The following is a 27,253-nucleotide window of genomic DNA, read 5'->3' as shown; positions in this document are numbered from 1 at the left end:
GCCAGATGTGGCCCGCCATATCATTTTATGTGGCCCATTACTAAAATGACAAATTGTCTTTACTAAAAAAAAAAAAATAGATATTGCTGGCAATTTTTATTTTTAAAATATTTGAACGACAAAAATGAGTTTGACCCCCCTGCTCAACAGATAAATGACCCCGCCTCCACGCCAACCAGAAATAAGAAGCATTCAAAGCAGGACTGCAAGGGAATTTTTTTCTTCTGAGCATGCTCACCTCTGCAGTGAGGACCTTCATCCCATCCGTCGGAGCAGTCAGGGACTCCGTCGCACAGTTTGCTCATGTGGAGGCAAACGTCAACGTCCAAGCAGCCGTGCTCATTGACGGGACACTTGCTCACTCGGTTGTGCAAGCCTGCAAAACAAACGCAAGGTTAGATTGGAGAAAAAAGTATTTTATTGTTTGGACGGAGCAGCCATTTTCTTCCAGGGAAGTCCAAGGTGTTTCCAGTCCAAACACAAAACTCAAACATGCATGCCCCAACAACACATGACAACAACATTTTGATTCCGTTTCTCCCACAATTCTCAGGCCAAACAGTTTGCTTTGGCTCTTTTTTATCCTTCCTGCGCCTCCTTTTCCTCCCTCGTCGCGTTCCCTTTCCAACATCTGCTGGCTGACCCATTTTACCAAAACACTCAAGGTGCAAGTTCACCCCCTGCAGAAAAAGACTTCTGCAGCAGCAATTGTGCTGGTGCTGAAGTTTGAAGAACAGCTCATTGGATACTTTTGTCAGGAACTTTGTTATCTGTGGCAATAATACCCCCCCCCCTCCCACTAGTGGAGAGCAAAAAGTGCCACATTCAAAAACAATGGCTGTTTGTGTACACGTGCAGCTCTCCCACCTCGCCGCCTCAGCCTCTAAGCCTGCCCGATTTACATTCAATAAATGACCAAGTCCACGTGAACTTTGCTAACAGGAACTCCCCGCAGCTCACGGCGCATTCCATGGCTGTGTAGTAGTAAATCAATTAAATCTTTATTCTCAGTCTTCTATTTGGAGAACATATTTACATCAAAGCGGTGCTTTTCACAAGACGCTGCTTTTTTGTCACAAACTACTAGTACCGGTTGGGGAACCCGTGTTCATCTGCTGACTACAAACAAATATTGAAACTAGAAATAGGTTTTTTATTTTTTTGCTTTGATTGTCACAGAGTGCCAAATTCTGTGGGTTGGGCAAGATCAAGCAAAATGCGGAATGGGAACGCAGAGCGCCTCTCGCAGTGGAGGGGAGACAAAAAAAAAAAAAAAAAAAAAAAAAAGACGTGCAACAATGTGCTCGCTCATGCCGGCGCCAAGAGATGCTCCGCAAGATTGCTCCTTGTTGGAATATGAGGCCCATGAAAGATTGAGACAATAAATGAATGAATGAATGAATGAATGAATTAAAAAACACAGACTTAAATAAACAAATAAATAAATAAATAAATGCAGCCTTAAATAAATAAATGGACACAAATAAATACAGACACAAATAAATAAATACATGAATAAATAAATAAATGATAAATAAATAAATGCTGGCACAAATAAATAAAGTCAGACACAAATAAATAAATAAATAAATAAATGGACAAATAAATAAATAAATGTTAACAAATAAAATGCTGACACACATAATTAAAGTCAGACACAAATAATAAAAAAAAATAAAAAATAAATGATAACATAAATAAATAAATGCTGACACAAATAAATAAAGTCAGACACAAATAAAAAATTAAAAAAAATAAAAATTAAAAAATAGATGGTGCAGCTTTGGTCAGAGACGCAAAGGGGTGCCGAATAAATAAATAAATAAATAAATAAATAAATAAATGGTGCGGCTTTGGTCAGAGATGCAAAAGGGGCGGCGGAATTAGTGAAGGAATTCAAATCTTGCTGGTGGCTTCTTTTAATACCGCAATTTCCTATCCAAAAATTCTTCTTGACTTAAATCTGAATTAAATACCTGTGGACTTTTATGAAGCCCCCAGTAGTTCAGTTGAAGTCGTTGTTTGAGGGATTTGAGTGCGCAATAAATTCACATAATGATGATTTCCATTAAAAAAAAAAAAAAAAAAGCCCAGCCTCAATCTTCCTTCATAAATTGTAGATTACAAGATATGCTCCACGTTATTGAAAGCGCTATTGCGCAATCTCCTTGCCAAATTGGGTTTGCAGCCCAACAGCTCGACCTCTGAAGCAACATATTTTCATCTTGGGCATAAAGGTGTACTTTTTATTCCTGCGTCTCTACTTTGACGCAACCGAGGACAGAACACTCAACAAGAACTGAAGACAGTGGTGCCAGAGTGGCGTGAGAAAGTCCTGTGTACTCGCTCGCTCGCCCTCCCTCTTTGTGTTGATAGCTCGCTGAAGATGAGGAGGACTCGGGATGGGCGAGCGAGCCCCATTTGCAGGGCTTTGCTCCTTCCTCTCTATGGGGGTAGCGTGTCACCAACCCCCCCTGAGCCTACAGTTACATGACTGATTACAGGTTGTAAAATGAGCTCCCCCCTCTACTATAAAAGGTGTCCCACTACAAAAAGCGCTTTAAAAGCACATAATGGCGTCTCCGTTCTCAGCCTACGAGTTAATCTGCTCATTTTCCCTTTTCTGTGGAATCACTCTCTCTCTCCGCACGGCTCCTTCCCGAGCCCGCCGCTGGCTCGTTGATTCCGGAAAGGCGCAGATAAGCAACCGCGTGTGGGCCGCAGCTGCGCGGCAATGATAACGTTGTCCGTCCGTCAAGCCTTCCTCCGAGTTCAGCCCCAGGAAAATGGAAATAAAATGGCCACGTGTGAAAATGGTCATTTTGATACACCCCGCCCAATTTATTCAGGTCAAACTTCCATCAGAAATGGCCTCGAGTGGCAGCTTGTTGGCAGTCCAACGGAGACGCCCGCAACTTCTTGATGTGGGAAAGGGTTCCTTCTCCTGACATGCTAAGGCTTCCTCAAACATCTGTTCCTAGTCTCCAGCTCCACCGCAATGAATGCGCTTGGAGCAATTATGGAATCGTAATGAGGTGCAGACGCTGTCTTTTGTTTGATTGAAAAGGACACAAAAGGAGTTTGAAAAAGAAAAAAAAAACTGACGCAGCATATTGAATTTTAACAAAAGGGATCGACTGCGTTTCAAATGACCTTTGTAGGATAACGAAAAAAAGCACAAGCAGAAATTTACCGACTTAGTGAGGAGTAATTATCAGTAACACACAAAATGGAGGTTAAAAGTGTTTTGATAGAAAGTAGAAGAGGTTTAAGAGAAGGCCTGTCCTTTTGATTGTTGTTATTGTATCCGCATTAAATCACTCCTGACCCAAATAGATAACAAAAATTATCTTTACAACGGCAATAAGAAGCCAGTTCGGAGAAATCGAGCGATTGGCACTTTCAGACTGCAAGTGGCAAAAGCCAACTCGGCTGCTTTTCCATTATTCCTCTGAGTCACAGCAGGAGTTGAAATCATCTTTTCCTCCAAACTCGGATCTCATGCAAACTCAGAGTGTTTTTTGTTTTCTGATCATCTGAGCAACTGCGTTGAAGCTAACCTCCGGGCCAAGCTCGCTCGCCGAGAAGGAAAAGCGCTTTGGTTTCAGTCTTGAAGGATCTTGGCGGACGAGAGAAGCGCATCAACGGACAGCAAAGCGGCGGGCCGAACGGAGCGCGTGGCTAATTGAGCGCAACGTTGCTATTTTGAGATGAAGAACACCAGCGCTGTCTGTCAGCGCCTCAGTTTCAATTCAATCACAAGCATTCGCTTAACCGCAGCCGAGCTTTTTTTTTAAGAATAATTGGTCGAAGACATTCATGTTTGGACAAGGTACAACTTTTGAGTCTGTGAATGACTTTAAAATGGAATTTTAACAGTTCAAGATGGCAAGTTTATAACGTGAGGCCTCATAAATAAATAAATAAATAAATAAATAGATAAATAAATAAATAAAGTGGGCAAGTTTATAACATGAGGCCTAAAATAAAGAAATAAATAAATAAAAAATAAAAAAATTTAAAAAATCAAGCTAGCTTATAACATGAGATCTCAAACAAAAACAAAAAAAAATATCAAGCTCTCTTGTCAACTGAATCAGCTGTAAGCGGCTCCACTCAACTATCAACTGTCAATCAAATCCCATAGACCTGAAGACACAAATGCCATTTTGTCCAGCTTTTCTTTTTTTTTTTTTTTTCCTCTCTCTCTCTACACACACTGTTTGAGGCGTGAAAATCTCTCCACCCTGTCCCAATGTCATCTTGCAGCAAACATGCATCATGGACATCTCTTACCAATGCAATCCAAATGACAACCAGAAGGAAACGCCTCCATTATCAATCAATCTTTTCCCCATTTGATGACATCATGTAGCAAGTGTCGCACTTATCAAGAGTTGACTTCATTTTCTGCACAATGAAAATAGAATGCAAGAAAACAAGAACCTTGGAGCCGCCTGTCATCTTCCTGTCTGGACATAAAAGTGAGGAAGCTCTTGCAGCGTGACAGTCGGTCGGCCTTGTGGCACACGCTGACACTACAATAAAATCCCACATGTGCCCAAAAAGAAGGCGGGACCATCTACGGAGACGGCAACAGTCGACTGCGAGCCAGACAAGAGCAGACCCGTCCCCGAACAAAACATAATTTGACACTGCGGCCTTCCTGGATTCACGACACTCAAAGCGCCCAGAAAATGAGATGACATCAACTCAATTGCTCAAATGGCGCGTCTTTTGACGTGCGGTCAGAAATTGCATACTCACAAATGTCGGGCGACTCGTCGGAGCCATCTGGACAGTCCTTCTCCCCGTCGCAGCGCCAACCTTTGGAGATGCAGGTCATCAGGTCTTTACACACAAATTGCTTGGGACTGCACGTCCTGGTTTGCTCCTCGGCTTTGGGAGCTGGGAAAAAAAAACCAAAATTGGACTCTTTAGTTTGCTGTCTTAAGCCATTTGGCACTCTGGTTTTCATTGTTTTGTCGTTTGAGCAAACAGTATGAGCGTTTTTTTCTGGTAGATGTGCTCCAAATAATCTCGTGCGACATTTGACTGGATAGGTTTAGATTAGCAACGAGCATCCATGCCGAGCAAACCATTTCATGTTTCTTGTCTTTTCGGCTAGCCGCTTGACAGCAGCGCAAAAGTTTCATTGTGATTCTCGAGCCCTCTTTCGCCCTGGATGACTCGCCTCACCTACGTGCTTGGCAGGAAGAGAGCTGTTTAAGACGGAGGGAGGGAGGGAGGGAGCTTTGCTAGCCATGGCCGGACTCCAACTCCCGAGCACAAATGAGCAAAAGCGTCGACCTCGGCGTCCCCTCGCAATCTGACCAAGCTTTGGTCTCCGTGAAACGGGAAATAAAGCATTGCGCCTTCTAATGCAGTCTGACATTTGGAGAGAACCTTTAAGTCTAATTTGATTTGGGGGGCTGGCTGAGGAGGGGCGAAAACTGGCTTCTAAAAGCCACGAGAATATTTCATACCAAGATGTGATTTGTTGATTCATCTAGCAAGTCACTCTTTTTTTTTTTTTGCTAAATTTGCCAGGGTGCTAGCGAATTTTGGAAGAGCCAAGCTCAGGATGTTGAACGAGTTGAGTCAGAGGAAAGATGACCCCCAAATTACAAGGGTATGCAAGCAACATACAAACGTAAAAAGAAAACAATTTCCGGCCTCCTCAGACCCATTTGAAGCTTCGGTACCACAAATACGCGTTTGTACAAAGTGTACATTGGACCTTGTCATGTGGTGGCAGCAATGCGCTGCGCTGTCTAAACACTGAAGTGCCCGCAAGCACAGTGGCATGGCAAAAAGTATTAAACACGAGCGAGTGAGCTAAAGCAAAGGCGCAAACAACTAAGAACAAATTTTGGTTCACTTTTTAAAAAAAAAAATAATAATTATGAGGTACTATTGGTGTGGAGGTATATATATATATATATATATATATATGTATATGACAAGTCACGCATAAATCATTTATTAATTTTAAAATAAAATTTTATTTATTAATATGTGTATTTATTTTTGGATATTTTTATTAATATTTTTAAATATTTTAATATTTTTGTTTTGGGTGTCCAAGTGCAATTTTTTTTTTTTTTTTAATCAGGTGCTACTGGTCTGGAGGTATCATTTATTAATTTAAAAATAGCATTTTATTTATTAATAGGTGTATTTATTTTTTGATATTTTATATTAGTATTTTTAAATATTTTAATATTTTTGTTTTGGGTGCCTAAGTGCAAATTTTTGTTATTATTTTGATTTTTTTTAATCAGGTACTACTGGTCTGGGGGTATTTATTAATTTAAAAATAAAATTGTATTTATTATGTGTATTTATTTTTGGATATTATTATATCAATATTAATAAATAAAATAAAAAAAATAATAATAAACTGCTGTCAAAATATTGAATTTGCTGCCAGTCAAAGAGTTTTTGACGCTCCTTGAAAATGGTGCACACAAGAAGAAGCATCATCCATGTTGGCCGATGGATTTGAGTCAAGCCCGTTTTGTGATTGTTTACGTTTGACGGCCCGGGTGGACTTTGGTGCAAAAGGAAACCTAAAGTAACAAGCAAGCAGCGAAATTTTTCGACTTGAAAGTTGCTGACGCTGCAGTTCAAAGAACGGAAGGAGGAAATGTGTCTTTTGATGAATTTGCTTGATATGTCTTCTAAGTAGCAACTTCAACCGATTGGAAGGTCAAAAGTGAAAGTCCTGCAGCCGAATCCCACAGGCAAACCATTTGCATGATGAGGAACAACACCAGGAGAACCAGGGCAGATGGAAGTTGTTAGTCCTGAATTTTTGTGCCGCATGAATAATTCACATGTCGAGGCCTTTGGGACGTATTAAGGAATACCAAAGTCAACTTAGAGAGAAGCAATATGCGTACCAGCTGAAAAGAAGGGAGGATGAAGAGCAACGTTTGGAGAGCAAAGACAGCTTCAGCTTGATTGGAGCTGAGAATGGACTGGAAGAACTTCAATGAAAACATTGCTGGCTCTTGTCGTCATCTCGTCTTCACTGCTGCTCTTGCACTTTGTTCGAACGTCTCTCATTACGAAAAATAACGATTATCAAGAGATACCGAGTACATACAAGATGATCCAAACATTGATGCTCATGGGACTTTCCAAGGAGTAGAAACAACCAACCGTTGTCTGGAGCAATTCTCCTTTTACACAATGGAACACAGCCCAAAAAGGCAAAGGTGGCCACCGAGAAGGTAGCGACGACGTTGACAAATTGCATCGTAAAGCTTTTCCATTGTCAAAAATCCCTGCGGGCTTTGTAGACCGCATTACGCCGATCCAGCAAGGAGGAGCTAATTATTAACCAACGTGACAATCTTCACGGGCGGCAGCTATTCAATATTTGTAGCATTCAATCAATTCCTCTGTTGAGCTCCTCGGCCTGACTAGTGAGCGTTAGCAGCTAGTTAGCTAACATGGAGATGTGCTCTGCTGCTTCACATGTAAAAGGAACTTTGGAGATGATCCACCTTTTAAATGGGAAGTCAAGCCAACAATTGTCTTGGTAAAAATATGTTCTACGCAGCCCAGCTTCTGATTATTGTTTGCTTTGTAGAATATGAATGAAAAAAATCCACCAGTTGTTATTCATCTCAGGGGGCGGCCATTTTGACACTGGATGACATCATCACAGTTGGCAGCTCACAACCAATCACAGCTCAGCGGTTTTATCAAGCAGAGCCGCGATGGCCGATTGAGATGGCCAACTAATTCCTGCACGGACTGGCCCGTGTGTGAAAATCATCCCCGAGAAGCCGAGAATTTTGCTTCAATCAAATCATTCAAAGTTACTCAATGAACCGCCGCGTCTCTCGCTGATATTATCTGAGGCCTGGCAGATGTTTGCAGTGTCAGTTTGAGAGGAAAAGGTGAGGTCAGGTGCAACCAAAAGGCTTGGGCAAACAGAACAAAGTCTGAAGTCAGTCCAAAGTTTCACAAACAAACACAGAGGAGACGAGAACATTTTACGTGACAATTATTCTACGAGGAAATAGATCCTTCCCGGCGTGTTGATTTTATTTTTTTGTACATTCCGTGGATCATTATCAGACGACACCAAGAAGTTCAGCTGAGGAATTTGGGAAGAACTCCATTTCTGACCCTTTGGTCATTGACACAAAAAGGAACCTCAATGCAGACAAAATATTTATTTTCCACTTCATTGGTGTCAGCTTGCCCTCAATTTCCATAGCAAGTTTCCAATTTTGAATTTTGCTAACTTTCAACTTCACAAGAGGAGACATTCTGTCTGTCAGTCAGTCCGCTGCTTGACTTGCTGCAGCTTTGAGCATTTGTGAAGGCAAGACTTTTACGAGCGCCTCGAGTAAAAGCAAAAGCCGTCTGTTCAGCACTAAAGTGCCTTGACTTTTTCACCTTCCCCTCGCTAATCCCCTGTCATTCATAAAATACAGCCCCCTCTTTCGCTTATTATTTGGCACTATTTCTAATTCAGATCAAACCTGCTCCATCTTAAGTTGACCCAGAGAACAAATATAGAAGAACTTCCATATCATTTCCTGGCTGTGACGTAACCATATGTCCGTTTCACCAAATTCCTCTGGCTGAGGTTTATTTCACTTTTCAGCTGGTTCCTCCCTCCCTCCCCCTCGAGGCGATCCCATCTACGTTGGATTAATGGTCTCCCTGTACCCAGATGTTCCACGCTTGCGATGGAGGAGAAGGGAGGAGCTTTGGGACTTTTTGGAAGCCCTGCTATGGCTTTCACCCTCTCCAAGCATTTTGCTTACGTAGATCATGTCTAACGACACACACACGCGTGGAACTTTGGAGCTTCATGGGGACAATGTGAGAACACAAGAATGCATACACTCGGCTCTTCAACTCTCCCTTTGAGATGAATTTATGAGCCTCCCTCCAAGCCTCAACAGGTCGATGCTGTTAAAATGTCGTTAGTCGAGTCAAGGAGGATGCAAGCTCATTATTTGAGGGCAAACCGTGCAGTCAGCAACCTTTCACTTGTGGTATTGGGACATGAGTCATAAAAACACACAGATAGTGAAAGGAGGAAGAAATCGCCACAAAATCGCTATTCTGATTTTACGTCAATGCCGCAAAGCCACGTCTGTCTTCATTTTGCAAATCACAAAAAAGGCAGGCCCAATCAAATCACATCGGTGCGCCACTTTGAATCGATGGAAGGTAGGGAGCATTAGATGAAGCTGCTGCGGTGTGGCTGAAGCCGCTTTGTGTGTCCGTGTGCGCTGCACGGGCCTTTTGTGCACAAGTGGTCCCGCTTTCTTTGGGGTATGACAGTGTTGAAGCAGCCAACAGGCGTCTTACCTTCGGCTGCGCGGCTCGGAGCGATGACCCCCAAGCTGAGGAGAAATCCCAAATAGAGCCAGCTCATCGCCATCTCCTGACTAAGCACTCACTGCTATCGGGGAAAGCAGCAGTGGTGTCTGGCGTGGTACTTTGCCCGGATCTCTAAACCCAAAGTAGTCCGATCGAGCACCTCATCCGAGCTCCAGCTCCGATATCATCCGGGTGGGAATCGTTCGGTTGCACCCTCAGTCCAGCACGCCTCTTCTTTTTCTTCTTCGGGCGAGGAAGAAATGGAAAAGCCGCTGAGTGAAGCTCAGCTCAGGTTCGACGAGGCGCTGCGCTGCAGCAGTACTGTCATGTAAGTTACCGGAAGGGGCGCTCAGCTTTCAAACATCATGCACACGGTGTGGCTGGCACCTCTTAGCACACACTCACCACCATGCATGCCAGCACCACCTCCACAAGCTCGCTCCCGCGCACGCACACGCGAGAACACCGGCTCCTCTCACAGGATTCCGCAAATCAAATGACGGGCAATTATAAAATGCCCAAATGATAGCCGCGTTCGTCCAAAGTGTCTCCTCGAACGTGCAAGCGCGTGAGTGGATGCTAAATGTCCAGCTCCGAGCACCGTGGACGAGCCTGTGACGTAACCAGCATGATTCCACACAAAAAAAAACGAGTCGCGGACGGCCACTGCGCATGCGTCACCATACCTCCTTTTTTTGTGCTTTTTTAGTACACTGTCGAGTTGGGATTGCGGGAGTGAGCTCAATTCGTAATGGGACCTTTGTACTGTATGAGCACGTGTAGAATGTGTTCAATGATTTTCAATAAAATCGTATCATAATAACAAATCGCAACATTTGAATGACTGGGTGAATTTGCTACAATTCTGCAATTTGTAGAAATAATCTAAGGGGAGGCAAAATCAACGTTATTTTTTTATTCACGTTTCGTTTCACCTACTTTGACACACTTATTACCACACTACAGGAATTCCAAGTGAAAAGAGAAAGTTTGGTGGAGCCCAATGAATAGACCTCTGCGTTTCATGACGAATGGCGCCCTCTAGTGGTAATGAGAACGGTTTGAATTTTTGTTTTAATTCTTAGACAATTTATTAAGGCCACCAAGGCGAAGAATTTTTGAAACTTTGAAGTTTGATCGCTGTTCTCTTTAATTTAATCACGCAACTGTGAATTGCGTATTTTAGGGCGCTCTGTTTTGTTGACAATTGAACAGCACTGTATTGTACAGTAAAGCTGCTACGAGAAGTTTTCATCTATGAAATGACAACAAGGAAAACAAATTCACACAAAAATAAGATACACTGGTGATCAACAATAATGGCAAATTAGAGAGGAAAACAAACTCAATAATTAAATTATATTTCTTCAGCAAGTTTATGCAACTACTTGACTCCTTTGAATCATTTATCTCGACCGAGTTTATCAACCTTTCTAGGAGCTTAGCGCGCCTTGCATGAAAGTCAGACAATTATCATCAAAGCTACATCAAGACAAATGCATACAGAAGATGGCCCAAAATTTCTTTAATCACTTAATCCGTCGGCTCTACGTTCCCCACATTCAAGACGATAAAAAAGAGCTTCGCAAGATTCAAGAGTTTTGATTCTCCATGTTTGAGCGTGCCGAACAAGGAATTTGATCACAGCCTCTGTTCATCATTTCGGTGACAAACAACTCAGGACGTGTGAAAGATGACATCTCAAACATCCCCTGATTTTAAACTCCCAGGAGGGCAAGGAAAAACTCAAAACTCCAACTAGGGGAAATGAGAAACCTTGAGAAGAGACCACAGATGGGAGGGTTCCATTTTCCAGGATGACCAGGCTGCAATGGATGCAGAGAGGACACATGTACAGTAGTTCAAACCGACTGCAACCTGGGTGAGAAGGTCTGTAGAGATGTTACTTGCACATTTCCTGGCCCTGGACAGGTACAAGTCTTGGATAGATGGGAGGTCGATTCCAATTATAAAGTGTTCTTAGTGTGACTTTCGGCAGCACCGACATGTCGGGGCTTTATTGGGCCGGATCTTCATCTCGACGGACTTCAGGCCAAAATTGTACCAGTTAATATCACCAGCACATCTTTTCCGGTATATCCCGTTCAGGTTAGTGTCGCCACAGCGATTGTACCACCAACCGGAGCCATAAGTAGAGGCGCAATTCAGATAGTCAGACATGTCTTGGTCGCGGTCGTAGGTGCTGAACTTCATCCCAGACGAGGTGAATAGGCCATCGCCTGCAAAGCACAGAAACTTGATTTTAACATCACGCAGGCTCTGGAGTGCGCGCGCTGGCAGTGGGAGTCGCTACCTGCGTTTCCCGAGTAGCCGTCCACAAGCAGCGGGTAGCCGTCCCTCTCGGGGTCCATCAAGTTCAGACCTACCGAGAAGTTGTCGTAGACAGCAAAGTATTTGCTGCCATTACAGCGAGTGACGTCGACCCGCAACTGGTAACCGGCAAAGACCGTCATAGAGTAAATTGTCTGCAGGCCTGCAAACACGCAGTGTCAACCGCACAAATGACGAAGGCTTGACAAGAAGGATGTCTTTTAAGGTGTGTGTTTCAGACCTAGCCAGTGCTCTCCGGTTACTGTTCCAAAGCCATTTTTATATGCGTCCCAAGAATGAGAGAAAGAGACAGAGCCATCCTGTCTTCTCTGGATCACCTGCACGCACACACACCATCAGTTGAGCAAATTAGCATGACTGGCCAACAGGAGGTTCAGCATTGGAAAAGAAAAAGGGGCCAACTTTATTGAACGCATCACAACGGGAACTTTGAGGTGTTTTGGGGCTCAAGCACTTACCGTCCAGCCTCCCCCGTCAAAGCTCATGTTGCAGTAAACCTCGAAGGCGTTGAACCCGCTAATAATGGTATAGACTCCATCATTGAAATTCCCCTCCGCCATGACATCAGTGCAGTCTCTAACCATGAAAACTGAAGCAAAAAAAAAAAAAAAAACCGCGATAGTGCAAAATGGACGCGCGCTTCAAACCAGCACGATGCGCTCGCTCGCTGGCTACCTTTGGGTTCTCTGTGAATTATGGGTAGATCTATAATCTTCGTCTGCAGGCTGGACATAGAATCTGTGGAAGCTGAAGCAAAAAAAAAAAAAAAATGCAAAGGTCCAAAATGGACACGCGCTTCAAACAAACTAGATGCGCTCGCTCGCTCGCTACCTCTGACTTCTCTGTTAAGTGCGGGTTTATGTACCACCTTCTTCGGCAGGCTGGACATGGAACCGGTCAAAGCCCAACTCGAGTTTTCTTTCAGTTCCTGATTCCAAAGCCCTTTGTCGCTGCGAATCTCCTGGCACATTTTGTCAAGCAGGAGCTGTCTCACGCTCAGTAGCGAGGTCTGATTCGCCTTCAGGTCTCCGAATGACGTCTGCAGCGCCGCCCAGTGGCAGGCAGAGTCGGTACAGTTGTGCTCCGGGGAGTTGTCGAGCAAAGCCGACATCAGCTCGACCAACTCTTCGTCCTCCTGAGGCCTTGAAACATAAAGCTACAATTTAGTTGCCATTCAGCCTTCAAAATTAGAACCACGGGTGGAAATTTGACTTTGCGTGGACAAGTGCGTCCGAGCGCGCGTACCTGTTGATCAAGTAGATGATGGCAGCCGTTTGTAAGACAATCACGACCACGATGAACGCAAGGAGAAGGCAGCCGCAGCGTTTCTGAGCAAACAGGCGACGAGCACAAAATAATGTCACAGCCTTCTATCGAGTTTCTTAAAAAATGTTTTCAACTCGGCCCCACACACACGCTGAAAGATGTGAAGCTACAACCTGCATCGTCCCGAGCTCCATCTCTTCTACTCTGTCCGATCATCTGACGGTGGTTTTGGTGGATATAAAGCAAGTGGGCAATCAGCAAAGTGACAACCACAGAGTTCGGACGCCTCTTAGGCTTTTATTTCGAAGTTTTTGCACATAGTGACGGGATGGACGTTCCGTGACGTTCTTTGAGCCTTTGTGAAATTTGAACATTGGATTGTTTTTATTCAGCCCTTTTTTTTTTATCTCAACTGATATGAATTCTAATACGTGGCGTTTGAAAATACAGCAGCCAGCCAATTGAGCTGAAACGTTTCCAACAGGCGCAGGAACTGTATACGGACAGCACCGTTTTTTCGTTAAATAATCTCAACCTGCAGGGGGCACTAAATACTTACATAATGGAGAGACTTGCGTGTAGGCCACTTTGAAAAAAAAATGGAACCGTGAGAGGACTTCTGCAGATAACCACATATTCACAAATGATACTTTGTCCACTTTTTTCTTCGCCTACTTCCCAAAGGAGAATGTTTAAGTATGTGGACAATCTGTGGGGGCAGCCCCTCACTGAGTATTATAATGGAAGGATAGTTGTGGTCAACGCTACCTGTTTTTTTAAGCCACTCGTCGAGGTCACGGCAGGTCACAGCAGTTGACGTTGCGGCTCCTCCGAGCCAACACTGTGAACCAACCGTTGCCGGTGTCACCCACGCCGGTGTGTTGTGTGGGAGGCGGCTTGAAAGCGCGCCAGCCTAAACACTCCCACACCACATGTTCTCCCAGGCCAGAAGGCCTGGCCGCTCTCCAGACACATCTGCACACAATCCCCCCCCCCCCCCCCCCCCTCGTTTTTTTTGCTGGAGCGAGGCAGCTCCTGAACGAGCTATGCCGAGGAATTCCGAGCATGTAGCGGAACGCTGTGTTCTCCCGTCCGCCGCCCCGGCTCGGCCCAGCCCACCCCTGCGACCCTCCCCCATCCTCGAGCATTCCCAACTTCCAACTCGATATTTTCACAGCAGTCTGTATCGGTAGATACGGGCGGACAGTTGTTGTGGCCTGCTAAAACACTTTGTCACTCGCAGATTTATTTGAAAACGATACAGAACGACTGTCGTTAACTTTATCATAGCAGCTCAGGGATTCTGCAGACTGTGACGAGGCCGCCACCCCTGGCTGTCCTTGAACTATTGCGAAGCTCACAGCCCATCTGGCTGAATGGTCCTATCAAAACATGGCAATGATTGAAAGCATCTGAGTGACCTCATTTCAATAATCGCTGCTGTGGAAATGGCGCCTATTCTCGTGCCCTGCAGAATCACATCATTTTTATGCAAAAGCATGGAAGAAAAAAATGGAATTGTTTGGTATTCTAATATTTAAGGATCACTTTTCCTCCATCTTTAATTGCATAACAATAATTTCTACCGTTTTTTTCTCTCTTGTAAATTGCTTTTTGGAAATTTGCTTTGGGGAAGACAGGAAAAAGTCCAACTATGAAATGACCCACATCCAGAGTATGTATTGGGTGTTTTGTGGAGACTGGGTTGGGCTGGGCTGGGACGGGGAGGGCTGGGGGATGTCCTGCGCACGCAGCATTGTGAGAGCGATCCCAACCGTGCCTGCCTGCGTCGTGCATCCGATTGCCGGCAAAAGAGCGAGGCGAGGCGAGGCGACTCCAAGCATCTGCAGCGGCGCTCCTGGCTGGCCGCCTTTCCCCGGCTGACGTCAGCTGCTCCACCGCCGCCGCCGCGTCAAAATGCTGCTATCCGGAGGGGTGAACGCGTACAACGGCTACGGGAGCAAAGGCATCAAGAAGGTAAACTTTGCCGCTCCCGCTCGCTCGACATCGCGTTCCCAGCTGCAGTGTCCTTGAGCGAAGTCAAGCGCAGACGGGCGACCCGACTTTCACGCACACGCCCGGCTGCGCGTGATACGTTTTGCGCGGCGCGGTAATTGCGCAACCACCGTAGGAGATGGATGTCGTGAGGTTGTCCCTAAGGCTCTTTTCGTTTGTGCTCACCCTTCTCCATCTTGTGCACAATAAAAGCAACCGTGTGCTCCTCACAGTTCTTCTCATGCCTTTTCTATTCCAACATTTGCATCTTGCCATGCTTGTTTTGAGTCAATTCCTCGTGCCAAGTTGGCAAAGTTGCGCTTTGACGCCGAGCGACATGCCCCACCCCTTCCTTCCACCGAGAGGGGCAGCCTGCAGAAAAGAAAAAAAACTTCTCCACCATCGCAAGTCACCTTACTTTATATGACCCACATGGGCCAGATCGATCGCAGGCGGACCAATAGCAACTCAACCATGATTGACACTGTCATGTATTTTTAACATCAGCAGATGTCCGTAGCACGGGATCCCTTTGCATTACGCGCTTTGTGGATCTACAGCCAGCTGCATGGATTTTTGGAGCAAACTCAACAATTGCGTATGCAATGGAACAAGCACGTCACGTCTTTGCTTCAAGCCCGAGCTGTGACTGTGCAAATATTCACCCCGGTGGCTCGGAAGGCTTGAACAATGCTGAAATCAAACATCTCGCTCAGCTGGCTGGGATCTACATTGAGCTGGAATTTGTGGAATCCTGGATTTGGACAATGTTCTGACTTGAGGAGAGCATCTTCCACTTGATTTGGACACATGTAACATTGTCTAAATCCAGCTTCAACTCCTGGTTTGTGTCTTTGACGCTGAGGAGAGCGATAGAGGATTAAAGGACCCCCCCCCCCCCCCCCTTTCCTCTGCTTTCTATTAACTTCCCCCCTTGCTGCTGCTTTGTTTCTTAAGAGAATTTCAAAACCGGACACCAGGGCTCCTTTTTTTTCTGCCACAATGTGCGCCTGTCTAACTTTTGTCTAAGGTGAACATTTGCCGCCAGATTTCAGATCACAGACTTGCTCAAGATGTGTCGGCAGAAGACGCTAAGCTAACCTTGACCTCGGGAAGCAAAGTAGTGCATGAGTGAGGGAGGTGCCATCAAGGGCAACGGCTAAATTGCAATTTTTTTTTTGCAGCAGACGTACGCGTCTCCCTCCATCCATCAGATGGCTCCGCCTCCGAGCCCTAACGGCGGCCATCATGGCGGGGAGCAGCTGAGCAAAACCAACCTGTACATCCGTGGCCTTCACCCTGGAACCGCAGACCAGGATCTGGTCAAACTCTGCCAGCCGTAAGTCACCCGACAAAGCACACCGCTTGATGTCTGAATGCGTTTAAACGGGGGAGAAAAAAAAAAACATTCCAAGTTCTGCCATGGAAATGTTCTTTCTCGCGGAGAGGACTAGCCCGAGCCAGCTCACTGGAGGAGGAAGGGACCTTGAGAAAGCGAGGGAGAGGCCTATCTACTCTTTTCCAGCCGTCTGGAAGATCCGCAAGGCCGCCCCGCCCGACAGGAAACAACCAGCCCGGGGGAAAGGGAAAGACAAACACGGCGATGGTCCAGAGGGGGGCGGGGCCGCGTGCGAGGCCTGCGAGTCAATTGGCCTCACTTTGTGGGTCAGGCGCTTTCTTCAGCAACGCTTCTCGTATTACGGCTGATAAAATCCCGCGTGAAATTTGCCTTTGAGCGCCCAGCCTAAGAGAGAGGATTCGGTTTCCAATAACATTTACTGGAAGGAATCACGTCATCATTAGCTAAGATGCTAACAGGCCGTGACATAGTTGGAATTTGACTCAAGTTGGATGGACATGGGGCCCATCTCCGGGTACTCTCCTGGACTCGGCGTCACGTGGAGCTCAATCCACTCAGCCGTCGTAAATCCCGTCGTGAATGCCAAGCACTCAACTTGACTCGAGATGCAAGATGTGATTGTTGCTTGGAAAGAGAGGAGAGCATGAAATAGTCATGCCTTGCAGGAGGGAGGGAGGGAGGGAGGGAGGGAGGTCACATCAATAATACACACAGCCAAAATTAGGAATTTGGTCAGTGGGCGAAAACACAATGCAATAAATGCTGACATTGCACTTCTGCTTCGGAACCAAACGTGGCCGAGCTGATCACGTGGCGGCCTGGATCGTCGTGATACTTCATTGACATCACTCACGCTTTGTGTTTCTTGGTCTGTTTGTTTTCAGCTATGGGAAAATAGTCTCCACAAAAGCCATTCTGGACAAAATAACCACTATGTGTAAAGGTAAAAAAAAAATGGAAAAGATATTTCTTAACTTTATTGCTTGCTCAAGAAGCTCAGCAGATGCGGGAAAATGAGTGTCACTTTTGTCAATGATTTGCTTTTGTGCTTTTGCAGGCTACGGCTTTGTCGACTTTGACAGCCCAGCCTCGGCTGAGAAGGCAGTGACGGCGCTCAAGAAGCTGGGCGTGCAGGCGCAGATGGCCAAGGTAAGCACTGATTTAAAAAAAAAAAAAAAAGGAATTCGGGCCCGTGATTTGAAGTGAAATTGAAATAATATAACATGCGGCTGTCATGTGGCTGTCATTTAGTTATTTTGAAGCACTTCGTTTTTAATCCTAATTAATTGAATTTACAATAAATGGCGTCAGGACAAATAAATGGTTTTTATCAAACCATGAAGAACAGTTTTGAAACAAAAGAAATAAAGGTCCACCAACCTTCTCAAGAGAAGATCCTGTCTCCTGCTGCTGCAGTGAGTGCGTCACCTAATTGTGTCCCTAAACAAGCACGCAACAAAAAACAAGTTCCCCCTCTTCATGAAGATTTAAAAGCAAAAAAAATTTAACTCGTGAACCATTTTAACAGGAAAGCATGTCTTTATTGATTGTGCTTTTCAACAAAATGAAAACGATGAAATAAACGCAGGAATTAAATGAAACTTGCCATCATGAACTATCCTAAAAAACTTTTAATGTTTCTGCTTTAACACCATAATGGATTCAATTATAAAGTTTTTTTTTTTTTTGCTTTCTCCACTCCTCCCAAATAACAAGGGGATGGATGACCTTGCAAAGCGCATTTTTTTTTCCCTAAGCCGCACCTTCCTGTTTTTCCCGCCACACAACAAAACGTGTGTGTGTGTGGGGGGGGGGGGGGTGCTGGCGGGCCGATCTGCCGCTAAGCCGCATCGCTGACATTTATACGGCTTCTTCTTTCCCGCTCGCTCAGCCAATAATTTGATTTAGCTGTACAAGGTCTGCGTCGGATTACTCATAGCGAGCCGAAGCATTCGCCGCCATGCTGTTGAGGGGAGGGAGGAAGGGAGGGGGGGGGGTTCACCTTCACCTCAGGTCACAGCGTGCATTGCTAATGGCATGGAAATGAATTCACACTGCGTTTACGATTTTGCAGGATTATGAATATGCATTGTGGCTACGTGGCTTGAATTGATGAAATTAGGCTTTAACAACCTCTTTGTCAATTTGGAAAAAGTTACAAGGACAAGCTGATGATGCTTTCATATCGCACCGCTGCTTCAATGTTGATTTTAAAATGCTGCTGTCGTCCACACCTCACGCTCACGTACCGCCCCGGCAGGCCCCGCCTCTTAAAGGGACACAGGCCTATTTTACTTATACGCTAAAATAGGTCGCAATTAGGAAAAAAAAAGATAGCAAGACGACGCTTGACGTTGGGTTTCATTCGGCCTCTGTGATTCCAGCAACAGGAGCAGGACCCCACCAATTTGTACATCTCCAACTTGCCGCTCTCCATGGACGAGCTGGAGCTGGAGAACATGCTGAAGCCCTTCAGCCAGGCCATTTCCACGCGGATCCTGCGCGACGCACGCGGAATCAGCCGAGGAGTGGGCTTTGCCAGGTACTTCCTCGCTCGCCCAGATGAGACCATCACCTGGTTTGCAGAGTCCTTCCTATCATCTGCCATTCATTGTTTTCTTTATTTTCCAGGATGGAGTCAACAGAGAAATGCGAGGCCATCATCCAGCATTTTAATGGAAAATATCTCAAGACTCCACCCGGAGTTTTAGGTGACTCATTTGCCTTTTTTTTTTCCACTCTCCAATATGAGTCCAACGTGAACAAAGTTTTCTCCCAATAAATGTCCTGGTCCAGTTCCACCGAAGCCTTTATTGTGTAAATTTGCTGATGGAGGCCAGAAGAAGCGCCAGAGTCAAGGAAAGTACCTGCAAAATGGACAAAGCTGGACCAGAGATGGAGACACTGTGAGTTCAAAGCACTTTTGTGGCCCTCAAAAGTTTTCTACCAAACCTAATTCCCCCTCCAGGGCAGACTGACCCTCACCTACGACCCCGGCGCAGCCTTAGCTAACGGGTCAGTATGCAGCGACGCGAGCGTGCTACCCAAAGGGAAGACGAGGAGGTCTGAAAATCTGTCTCTGTAGGTTCTACAGCATGGCTTCCAACCGGATGGTCGGGCCCGCCTCGCTTCCTCCGTACATGCATTCGCCCGTGTCCGCCTACCAGGTAGACAGACGCAAGCGCTCATGGAAAGACCTTCTCACTCAAAACAACGTTGTGCTTGCTCCACGTCAGGTGCACAACCCGTCGTGGGTCCACCAGCCGTCGTACATCGTGGCGCCCTCGGTGAGTAGCCGCCGCTGTCCATCCCGCCGGCACTTTCTCGCGCCCGTCAAAACAAAACTCTCCCAAAGGGAGCCGTCCTGACGCCGGGGATGGAGCACACCGTGTCCCTCCAGCCCACGTCCATGATGGGACCCCTCGCCCAGCAGCTCGGCCACCTCTCCTTAAGCGGAAGCGGCACAGTCAGTCATCTGCACACTTCAAAATGTTTTGATGAAAATCAGGAGAACTGATGAGCACACTTCGTCCCCAAAGTTTTATCAAGCAATCCATCCATCTTCTGAAAAACATCTGAAGACTATTTTACCTCTTTTCCAGTACCCATCTCTGCAGGGGCCGTACGTCACCCAGTACCCGCAAGTGCCTCCCACCAACATCTCAGTTGAGGTGAGTCCAACACAGTGCACGCTCGCGTTCCTCGCTTGCCTGACTTCGGCGTCTTCCGTTAGGAAAGCGCCGTCCAGCAGTCCGTCGCCATGGAGACGTCCACTGAACCCACGAGCTTCTCCTACCAGCGTAACAAATGAAGGCTGACTCACCACCGGCGTCCACGACTTCACCTGACCTCCATTGATTTTTTTTCCAACTTGGCCATCTGACGAGACTGGACCATGACGCAGAAAGAATGCTCTTCTTTTTTTTGGAGCTCCTCTGGTCTGGCCAAGACGGCGATGGACTTAAGTGTGGAACATTATTTTGACCACCATGTTTTTTTTTGTGGAGCTATGATGTTCAGATTTTTCTTGCTTCTTTTTATGGTACATATTTTTGTTTTGCTATGATTTTTTATCTCACTTACAATCGTGACAGGCAACCAACTCCTCAAACACTTTCGTCAGTTGTGAAAGTTTGACAGAAGACTCTTTTTTTTTGTTTTTTTTTGACAAGGCTTTTGACAATCACACAATTCCTCTCGAGGGAAGAGCAACATGGATTGAAATCATTCCGGTGAATGTGGTTGGCGTGCTCTTTGAATATTCCAACAAGTCACCAGTGCATTTTCTACTTTTCCAAAGAAACGAAAAAAAAAAGGGCTGACACCCCGTGCGCCATCTTCAACACGTTTTCCTGCCAAACTACTTCAAAATATTTAAATGTTTTGTTTCAGATTGTCGATTTTTATTTTTGATATCGTGTTGTGTGCTCAAGTGTGTTTGTTGTATTTCCACATTTTATTGGACGTTCTGTACTGTTTTTTTTTTTTTTAATACAAACTTTTCGAGCGCAAGTACTGATCTGGAACCTCCGTTTTGGTTTTGAGGCTACGTTTGCACCCCGTTCCCAGCAGCCCCGTTTGTAAGGTGCTATTGCGTCACACCAGGTTTGATGACATCATTCCAGGGCTGCTGGGAACGAGCGCAATGATAGCGCTGAGCTCATCTGCGACAGATTCTGATTTTTACGGAGCAACGAGTCGCTTGAATAGGCTGCTCACAGCTGGTACTGTGTCAATACTTCCTCCGTCCAAACATTGCTAATCAAGGTCTGATCTATGCAATTATGTTCTTATTCTGACAATGGCAATAATATATTTCTGAGATACGTGATCTCGAAATGTTGAGGGGACGGCTCACTGGGACTCATGAATGATTGCTGCTAATTTGGGATGACTCAGCTTTTTTGGAAACGTTAGCAAATCTTGGGCCAGTTCACATTTGTGTGTCATGATGTTGCTCGTTTCGTCCGTCACTTGGGAGAACAGCCACAGCTTTGTATTTCAAAATAAATGTTGACCTCCATCAAGAAGGCAGATGTTTTCAACCACGCGTGTCCGTGTGTTTGCAAAGTTTCGGAGACGTGGCTGACGGCAGAATAGTTTGTTTTCACAAATGCATGAAGCGAGTCGGTGCAAGTGTCAGGGCCACATTTGGAGAAAAAAAAAAGGTTTTCTCATGTTGTACAATGGTTTGGAGAGAAAAATCGGTTTGGACAAAAAACAATTAAGAATTTATTATAAGAGACCTACTACATAAAAATAGGAAGTACCAAGTTCTAAGATGAATTGAAAATATATACAAGGCTTAAAATATTCTGAATATACATAGCCCAAATTTGTTAACTCAGAAGACATAGATAAAATAGACTTTGAAGTCTTTTAGCAAGACTAATGTGTTTCCAGCGCTCCGTTTTCGGTAGAAATTGTACCTACTTGCTTTCACATGCTGCTCAACAGCAAAGTAAAAAAGTATTCCGAGGCGATTCAAAAACCTTTTTAATCAACATAAAAAAATATTGATTTTTTTTTTATGTCAATGTGTATATTTCACAAAACAAATATACAACCATTGCGGACCCAAAAAACAACCTTTTTAATCAACATAAAAAAATATTGATCTTTTTTTTATGTCAATGTGTATATTACACGAAGCAAATATTGTGGGCCCAAAAAACAAAGGCTAGTCCACAACGTTTGCTTTTGCTGGCATCTCCCATTTTTTTCGTGTAACATGACACCGACTTCTGACAGAAGGTGCCGCGTTGGAGGCGGGATTCCACTTACGCACCTTGGTTCTGGTTAAGACTCAGGTAGCTTTTATCCACATCACAAACCAAGTGCCAAATAATTTTAATACCAACGAGACGTGAGAAATGTCATTGAGTGAAGAGCCCTGCCTGCAGCGACACTTTATAACTTTGTTATTGTTTTCCTTTTATAAAATAAAAACTTGATGACACTCAAAGGTGAGTTACAGGATGACGGCTGACAAAATTTGAAGATGAAACTTGATCCTCCTCATCAATTTCCACAGTGATAGTCTTGCAGAAACATTGTGATGTTTAAAGTCAAACCTCAGGTAGAGAACTGGGAGGCAGTGCTTGGTGCTCCAGCAACTTCCTGTAGGCCAAGTTGAGAGAAGCCTCGGAAGATAAGAGAGAGCGGCGGCAGAAGTCCCTGATCTGATGAGCTGGTGTTCTTCCAAATGTGTCCCGCATTTTCACAACAGCTTGCGATTCACTATCTCCCAAACCATCCTCCTCCTGAAATATGGCATTTGCTTCTGCGAAAATGACAGAGATGAAATTGTGGTTTTGCGGAGAGGACGGCGTGGCGCGAGCCTGAGCGCGTGCATACCTGCGTGAACGTGATGGGCTTGTCTTTGGTAATGTAATCCGCGTATTTGCATGTGAACATGCCACAGTCGCTGCCGTTCATCTGCTGTGGGATTTCCTGCAAAGGGAGAACACCAATGCTAATGCTGCAAGGCACGCTTGGTTATGACAAAACTGAGGAGTTCATAAGAATGAAAACAAAACCATTTTGGGATTTTTCAGAACCATTCGGACATTAGCATTTGGACACACAGGACAATACACAAAGTATCATTTCTGGACACGTTTTTTTTGTGACACTGCACTCTCAAGTGGATGTGCTCCTCCCTGTGGATGATTTTTGCAGTCAATGAAACAAGTGGGCTATTGTGGTGAGAGTGGATTAGAAGCAGCTGCGCTCTGCTTTCCTCTCAGTGACATGTTGGCCGCTGACAAAGCACCAGAGGTGCTTTACTGCCACCTGGTGCATTGGAGTAGAGAGACAAACTGGCCGACAGTGACACCTGGGGGACAAACTGACGGTTCTCCTCCGAGTGAAGAAAATTTCCCATTGAGGGTCAGTCAAAAATAATCACATTTATATCAAAATAAAATAAATAAATAAAGCAACAACAAATGAGTCACTTACGTTCCGCTTTTTGCTGCATAAACTCCAACCTGAGGTGTCCAGTTCTTTGCCTTTTTTGTCCTTGCTTTCTTGTTGCAGGTAGTCACTAGAAAGGACACACGGCATGAGGCTTGACTTTCAACAGCTTGTGCAAAAAAAAAAAAAAAAAAAAAAGCACAAGTGTCCCATTTCAAGTGCACTCGCTAGACTTACAACAAAAGCTTGCACGCTTCGTCGTTGTTTCCTCCCATCGAGTCAAAGTACGTGATTGCCTTTTTGCGGAAATCCACCACCTGCGAAAAGAAGTCGGATGAGAAAAGAAACCGAGCTAGACCTTTCACCCGCTCGCCGACACTTACAGAGAGGCACCAATGCATACTCAGGTGGACGGGGACCAAGAGGATGTCTTTGGAGAAGATGTCCATCTTCTTGGTCCAGCGGCGGACGGCCGAGTAGCCGCTGCTGCGCAGTTTGGGGTAGAAGAACGTGCTGAAGGTGTTGGCGGAAGGCAGTTTGGGGCTCTTGCTCCTCTCCACCAGCAGGTTCATGTAAAAATTGATCACCTTCAAAAGGGGAGAACAGTAGAATTGACTCGACCGAGCTCACATGGAACATTTCATATGCATTGATTGTTCTAACTCAGATTTTTGTGGAAAAAAAAGTGATTAGAAAACTTCTATTGGCGCGAGACAACAGAGCCTTGGCGGAGCTCACCTCGTCGTTTAGCCAGCTGAGGCCGCTGAGAGTCTGCAGATCTTTGCGCGTCAGACTGAGACCAAAACCTTCACTGAACACTTCGTCGGGACTCCCGCGTCGCAACACCCTGTCGACTTGTGCTTCCATTTCCTGACCAAATGGAGCGACAAGCACCGACCGGTAAGGCAGGTAGCAAGTGCGCAACGGTGACGTTTTTATTTTTAGTACAATATGCAGGCACCTCTGTGAGTTCCGGGAATTCCGGCTTGTCATCAAAATCCTCGGACTTCAAAACGAAAGTCAAAGGAATCTCCTTCTCCAAAGGAACTCGAACGTGAAGCTCCACATGGGTGGCGTGCTGGCCTCCTTCCGAGTGGCGCTAAAGGGCGACGGGCGGTAACACAGTCAGGTGAAATGCAAAATGGCCGAGCATCGAGACGAGTCTGACGTAGTCTCATCACCTGTCGCTGCAGGCGGGCGGTCAAGGCCTCCTGCTCTTCGATCTGTCTTCGCCTTTCTCTGGCCCGAGAGTCATAGATGCTGGTTCTGAAGTCACAGGACACAATGCAGTAGTGTCAAATGAACACAATGACCACAAAGGAGACGTTCAATTCTTCACTTACAATTCTTTAATCCACAACTCAGCCTGGAAACACGGCATGCTGGGAAGACAAAGGAGAACATGTTGTCATTTGCAAAAAAATAAAAATGCATCATGCAACTGGAGTTGAAGCCTCGAGTCAAATGACCTATTTTGTTTATTCACATGAAACAAAACGAGCAGCTTGAACAAGGGTGTGAAGACATCACGCTTGCACAGTTCTTTACGTTCAAAGAATTTCTAACCTCCTTTTGCTCTTTTTCTCATTTACAATAATAACAGAGTCGTCGTCGTGTGCTGTAAAACAGAAGAGAGAGCGACAAACAAAGAGTAAGTTAACGTGAAATCAATTCAGGACTTGGCCGGAAAGGGTGCGAGCCGACCCGATGAGTGAGTGTCCCGAGAGCAGGAGTCCAGCACGGCGGACGGCGAGGGATGACCGGAGCTGAGGTCGGCGTCGGCGGACCAGGCCCGGGAGTTCCCCGTCTTGTAAGAGGCGCTCGCCGGGCTGGGAAGGTTGCTGGAGCTCCGGCTCGAGGCCCCCCCGCTGCCAAGGGGGCTGCTCGGCCCCTCGGAAGAATCCGCCGAAGCAGCGGAGGGAGACAAGTGTAACAGTCGGCGGCTGGGGCTCAGGAAGCTGGTGCTGACGGGAAGAGGACGACATTTTTACTGGCAACTGTGACCGACCGAGCGCGAGACGAACGTTTGGAAGATAGGAAGCGAGCGTACGTACAAATCCCTCTGCGACCTCACCACGGTAGGCGAGTGGCCGTTGAAAGGACAACGGCCGGCCGAGACCATGGTCAGAAGCTGCCTGTATGCCTCCTTCTCCTCTAAAAGAACAGACTGCAGAAAACACGATCAGCCAACGGCTGGACAAGAACCGCCGGCAATGAGTGAAGGGGGTTCGCACCTCCTGCGCGGTGCACCGGGCTTTGGCGCCAGGTACGTGGCCCGCCGTGGGAGCGCGCGACGGCCTCTGCGCGACTTTGATGGGAAAGGTCTTGTCGTACATGCTGCCGCAGGAGCTGCTTGTCGTGGGGCCGCCGCTGAACACACACCAAAAGCAAAGAATGCGTTCATCACGCCAATGAGTCCACAACAAACATGGTGCGAGGCAATGTTTGGAGTACCTCAGAATGGCGTACTTTCTGTTGATGGGCCTGCCGAGCCGCGCGGAGAGGGCCGAGTCGGACTTGACGGTGGTGGGCGAGCTGCATGGATGCCCGTTTATTTTGGGGCCTTCCTGATACGGAGTACTAGTATGCACGTGTCGCCTGCAAACTTTACATTCCCAAAGAGACGAGCAGTGACCCAGCTATCGCAAGGATGGTGGACCGCATTTATGAGCAGAAATATTCTTTCCCACCGAAGCTTGACAAGCGCAACCAAATATAACAACCTACCCGATCTGGGCGTTTTCCATTCCAAAGTTGTAACGGGAGCAGCAAACGTCGGATTTACATCTGCGTCCTGAACAGAATACAAGAAGGCACACGTTTGCATCAACCACTGGAATCCCTAAAACAATCCAGCCCCAATTGCATTCACAAACCCTAGATTCTTGACTTGCAGGAAGCGGCGTCCAACTTGCTGCTGATGATGTGGGTGGCTGAAGTTCAAGACGATGACGACCAGAGAATGCAGGCAGTATGTTTCTCAAGGTCGGACTCACACTGGTCTTCATCCATGTCGCCACGCTTGAGCTCCGATTCTTTAGTCCTTCAGCTGCAATCTTGACAGTGTCAATAAAATCTCCTGAAGGAAAACATGAAGCGTTAGAGTTGGGGCAGAGGGTCAATTCCGATGATGGGTAATGTTAATGCAGTGATCGGATTACCCATTCGAGATTTCTTTAGTGTCCGTTCATTTTGGTCGCCCACATGTCCGTCTGCCAAGCTTAAAAGAGAGTGGCGCGTGTAATTAGAAGATAAAATGACCAACGTTTTGTTTTGTGATCAAATACGGCTTCGGCAACCTGCTTACCATTCAAATCTTCTTTTCCCTCTCATCCTACTGTCATCATCTCCGTCTGGCCGGTCAGTATGAGACGGCTCCACAGCTGGAACACCATTGCGAACGCTTGACTCATTTACCCATTCGTATAATTTATTCAGCATGTTTTCGAGTTTGCCCTAATTACGTCGCCAATTCACAATTAAATCGCTTCAAAAAGGTGCCGTCTAGCGGTCTTTGGAGCCAACACTAGCTGACCAAGCGCGAGTCATTCGAGCGGGACGCGTTTAACGGGGCTTATTCAAAAAGTTTGCACTGACCGATAGTTTAGCCAACGGGGACTTCGCTAGCTTGTTTGCTAGCAATGCTAACGAGCTCGCTAGCCAACGTTGTTAGCAACGCAGCTAATTTACAGGACTATGTCTAAATTACTACAGGGAGGCGAGAAGGGGCAAACAATGCATTCGGAATGCCCCGTATAGTGTTGTGTACCACACTAAACCGTTTAATATCCTTAACGAAACGGTATTTGGCGGAAAAAAGTCGTCGAAGAGTACTATCTCCCGCTTCTTCCTCATTCAAAACCACAACATGGCTGAACGGTCCGCTCTAGTATTAAGAGATTTGATTGGATGGCTGCGAGACGTGCCAACTCCTATGTCGGTATGTTATTGGTTACTTCTGTGCCGGACGAGCGTTTGATTATGACGTCATAGTTGCCGGCGTTT

At 45.9% G+C, this 27,253-nt stretch overlaps 4 protein-coding genes across 9 annotated transcripts in view; 1 reads left to right on the top strand and 3 right to left on the bottom strand.

Annotated features, from left to right (window-relative positions):
- LOC125989412 (low-density lipoprotein receptor-related protein 1) overlaps positions 1–9,975 on the bottom strand; it is a 45,913-nt gene extending 35,938 nt beyond the window's left edge. The window contains exons 1-3 of one of the 2 annotated variants that reach the window (XM_049755772.1): positions 9,346–9,975; positions 4,768–4,908; positions 239–376 (exon numbers count right to left, since the gene is read on the bottom strand). In XM_049755772.1, coding sequence (XP_049611729.1) covers positions 239–376; positions 4,768–4,908; positions 9,346–9,418 — 352 coding nt within the window. In that variant the 5' untranslated portion in view covers positions 9,419–9,975. The remainder of the gene's footprint in view (positions 1–238; positions 377–4,767; positions 4,909–9,345) is intronic. The other variant, XM_049755773.1, reaches the window with a different exon arrangement.
- Positions 9,976–10,258: 283 nt separating this feature from the next.
- On the bottom strand, positions 10,259–19,991 carry LOC125988782 (angiopoietin-related protein 2-like). Its single transcript, XM_049754435.1, has 11 exons — positions 19,922–19,991; positions 19,603–19,777; positions 18,735–18,828; positions 17,711–17,758; positions 12,955–13,037; positions 12,541–12,851; positions 12,385–12,456; positions 12,168–12,298; positions 11,930–12,026; positions 11,672–11,851; positions 10,259–11,597 (listed from the first exon to the last, which is right to left on the bottom strand). Exons 1-11 carry the CDS (start codon positions 19,989–19,991, stop codon positions 11,338–11,340), a joined length of 1,521 nt encoding a protein of 506 aa, XP_049610392.1. The 3' UTR covers positions 10,259–11,337.
- Positions 14,727–21,375, top strand: LOC125988080 (RNA-binding motif, single-stranded-interacting protein 2). 4 transcript variants are annotated; one of them, XM_049752872.2, is made up of 13 exons: positions 14,729–14,952; positions 16,155–16,309; positions 17,215–17,273; positions 17,388–17,479; positions 18,715–18,872; positions 18,962–19,041; positions 19,127–19,236; positions 19,299–19,345; positions 19,416–19,497; positions 19,567–19,617; positions 19,686–19,796; positions 19,933–20,001; positions 20,064–21,375. In XM_049752872.2, the coding sequence occupies exons 1-13, from the start codon at positions 14,893–14,895 to the stop codon at positions 20,139–20,141; spliced, it is 1,152 nt and encodes a 383-aa protein (XP_049608829.1). In that variant the 5' UTR covers positions 14,729–14,892; the 3' UTR covers positions 20,142–21,375. The 4 variants fall into 4 exon arrangements, with proteins under 4 accessions (XP_049608828.1, XP_049608827.1, XP_049608829.1 ...); XM_049752871.1 differs by having other exon boundaries at positions 14,727–14,952; positions 16,158–16,309; positions 19,416–19,617; XM_049752870.2 differs by having other exon boundaries at positions 14,727–14,952; positions 19,416–19,617.
- A 174-nt stretch (positions 21,376–21,549) lies between these two features.
- On the bottom strand, positions 21,550–27,153 carry senp1 (SUMO specific peptidase 1). Of its 2 annotated transcripts, none has more exons than XM_049752866.2 (18): positions 26,556–27,153; positions 26,410–26,468; positions 26,125–26,327; positions 25,976–26,042; positions 25,703–25,853; positions 25,483–25,618; positions 25,303–25,415; positions 24,953–25,212; positions 24,815–24,866; positions 24,592–24,630; positions 24,430–24,514; positions 24,210–24,347; positions 23,987–24,118; positions 23,632–23,835; positions 23,486–23,565; positions 23,294–23,378; positions 22,688–22,783; positions 21,550–22,613 (listed from the first exon to the last, which is right to left on the bottom strand). In XM_049752866.2, the coding sequence occupies exons 1-18, from the start codon at positions 26,687–26,689 to the stop codon at positions 22,551–22,553; spliced, it is 2,097 nt and encodes a 698-aa protein (XP_049608823.1). In that variant the 5' UTR covers positions 26,690–27,153; the 3' UTR covers positions 21,550–22,550. The 2 variants fall into 2 exon arrangements, with proteins under 2 accessions (XP_049608823.1, XP_049608825.1); XM_049752868.2 differs by having other exon boundaries at positions 25,718–25,853.
- Positions 27,154–27,253: the final 100 nt, after the last annotated feature.

The sequence above is a fragment of the Syngnathus scovelli genome, chromosome 2, assembly GCF_024217435.2.
Source record: "Syngnathus scovelli strain Florida chromosome 2, RoL_Ssco_1.2, whole genome shotgun sequence".
Classification (NCBI taxonomy): Eukaryota; Metazoa; Chordata; class Actinopteri; order Syngnathiformes; family Syngnathidae; genus Syngnathus; species Syngnathus scovelli.
This window is presented reverse-complemented; position numbering and strand designations above follow the sequence as displayed.

What these genes read in the sequence shown, in the direction of transcription:
- LOC125988080 (XM_049752870.2), top strand. Translation starts at nt 14,893, where the DNA reads ATGCTGCTATCCGGAGGGGTGAACGCGTACAACGGCTACGGGAGCAAA. An exon ending in GGAGCAAAGGCATCAAGAAG is followed by an intron (nt 14,953 to 16,154) that starts GTAAACTTTGCC and finishes TTTTTTTTGCAG; the next exon opens with CAGACGTACGCGTCTCCCTC. An exon ending in GGACCAGAGATGGAGACACT is followed by an intron (nt 19,237 to 19,298) that starts GTGAGTTCAAAG and finishes TTCCCCCTCCAG; the next exon opens with GGCAGACTGACCCTCACCTA.
- LOC125988782 (XM_049754435.1), bottom strand. Translation starts at nt 19,991, where the DNA reads ATGTTGGTGGGAGGCACTTGCGGGTACTGGGTGACGTACGGCCCCTGC. An exon ending in TTGACGGGGGAGGCTGGACG is followed by an intron (nt 12,027 to 12,167) that starts GTAAGTGCTTGA and finishes GTGTGCGTGCAG; the next exon opens with GTGATCCAGAGAAGACAGGA. An exon ending in CGGCTACTCGGGAAACGCAG is followed by an intron (nt 11,598 to 11,671) that starts GTAGCGACTCCC and finishes TGTGCTTTGCAG; the next exon opens with GCGATGGCCTATTCACCTCG.
- senp1 (XM_049752866.2), bottom strand. Translation starts at nt 26,689, where the DNA reads ATGCTGAATAAATTATACGAATGGGTAAATGAGTCAAGCGTTCGCAAT. An exon ending in GGGAAAAGAAGATTTGAATG is followed by an intron (nt 26,469 to 26,555) that starts GTAAGCAGGTTG and finishes CTCTCTTTTAAG; the next exon opens with CTTGGCAGACGGACATGTGG. An exon ending in GTGAGGTCGCAGAGGGATTT is followed by an intron (nt 25,213 to 25,302) that starts GTACGTACGCTC and finishes TCTTCCCGTCAG; the next exon opens with CACCAGCTTCCTGAGCCCCA.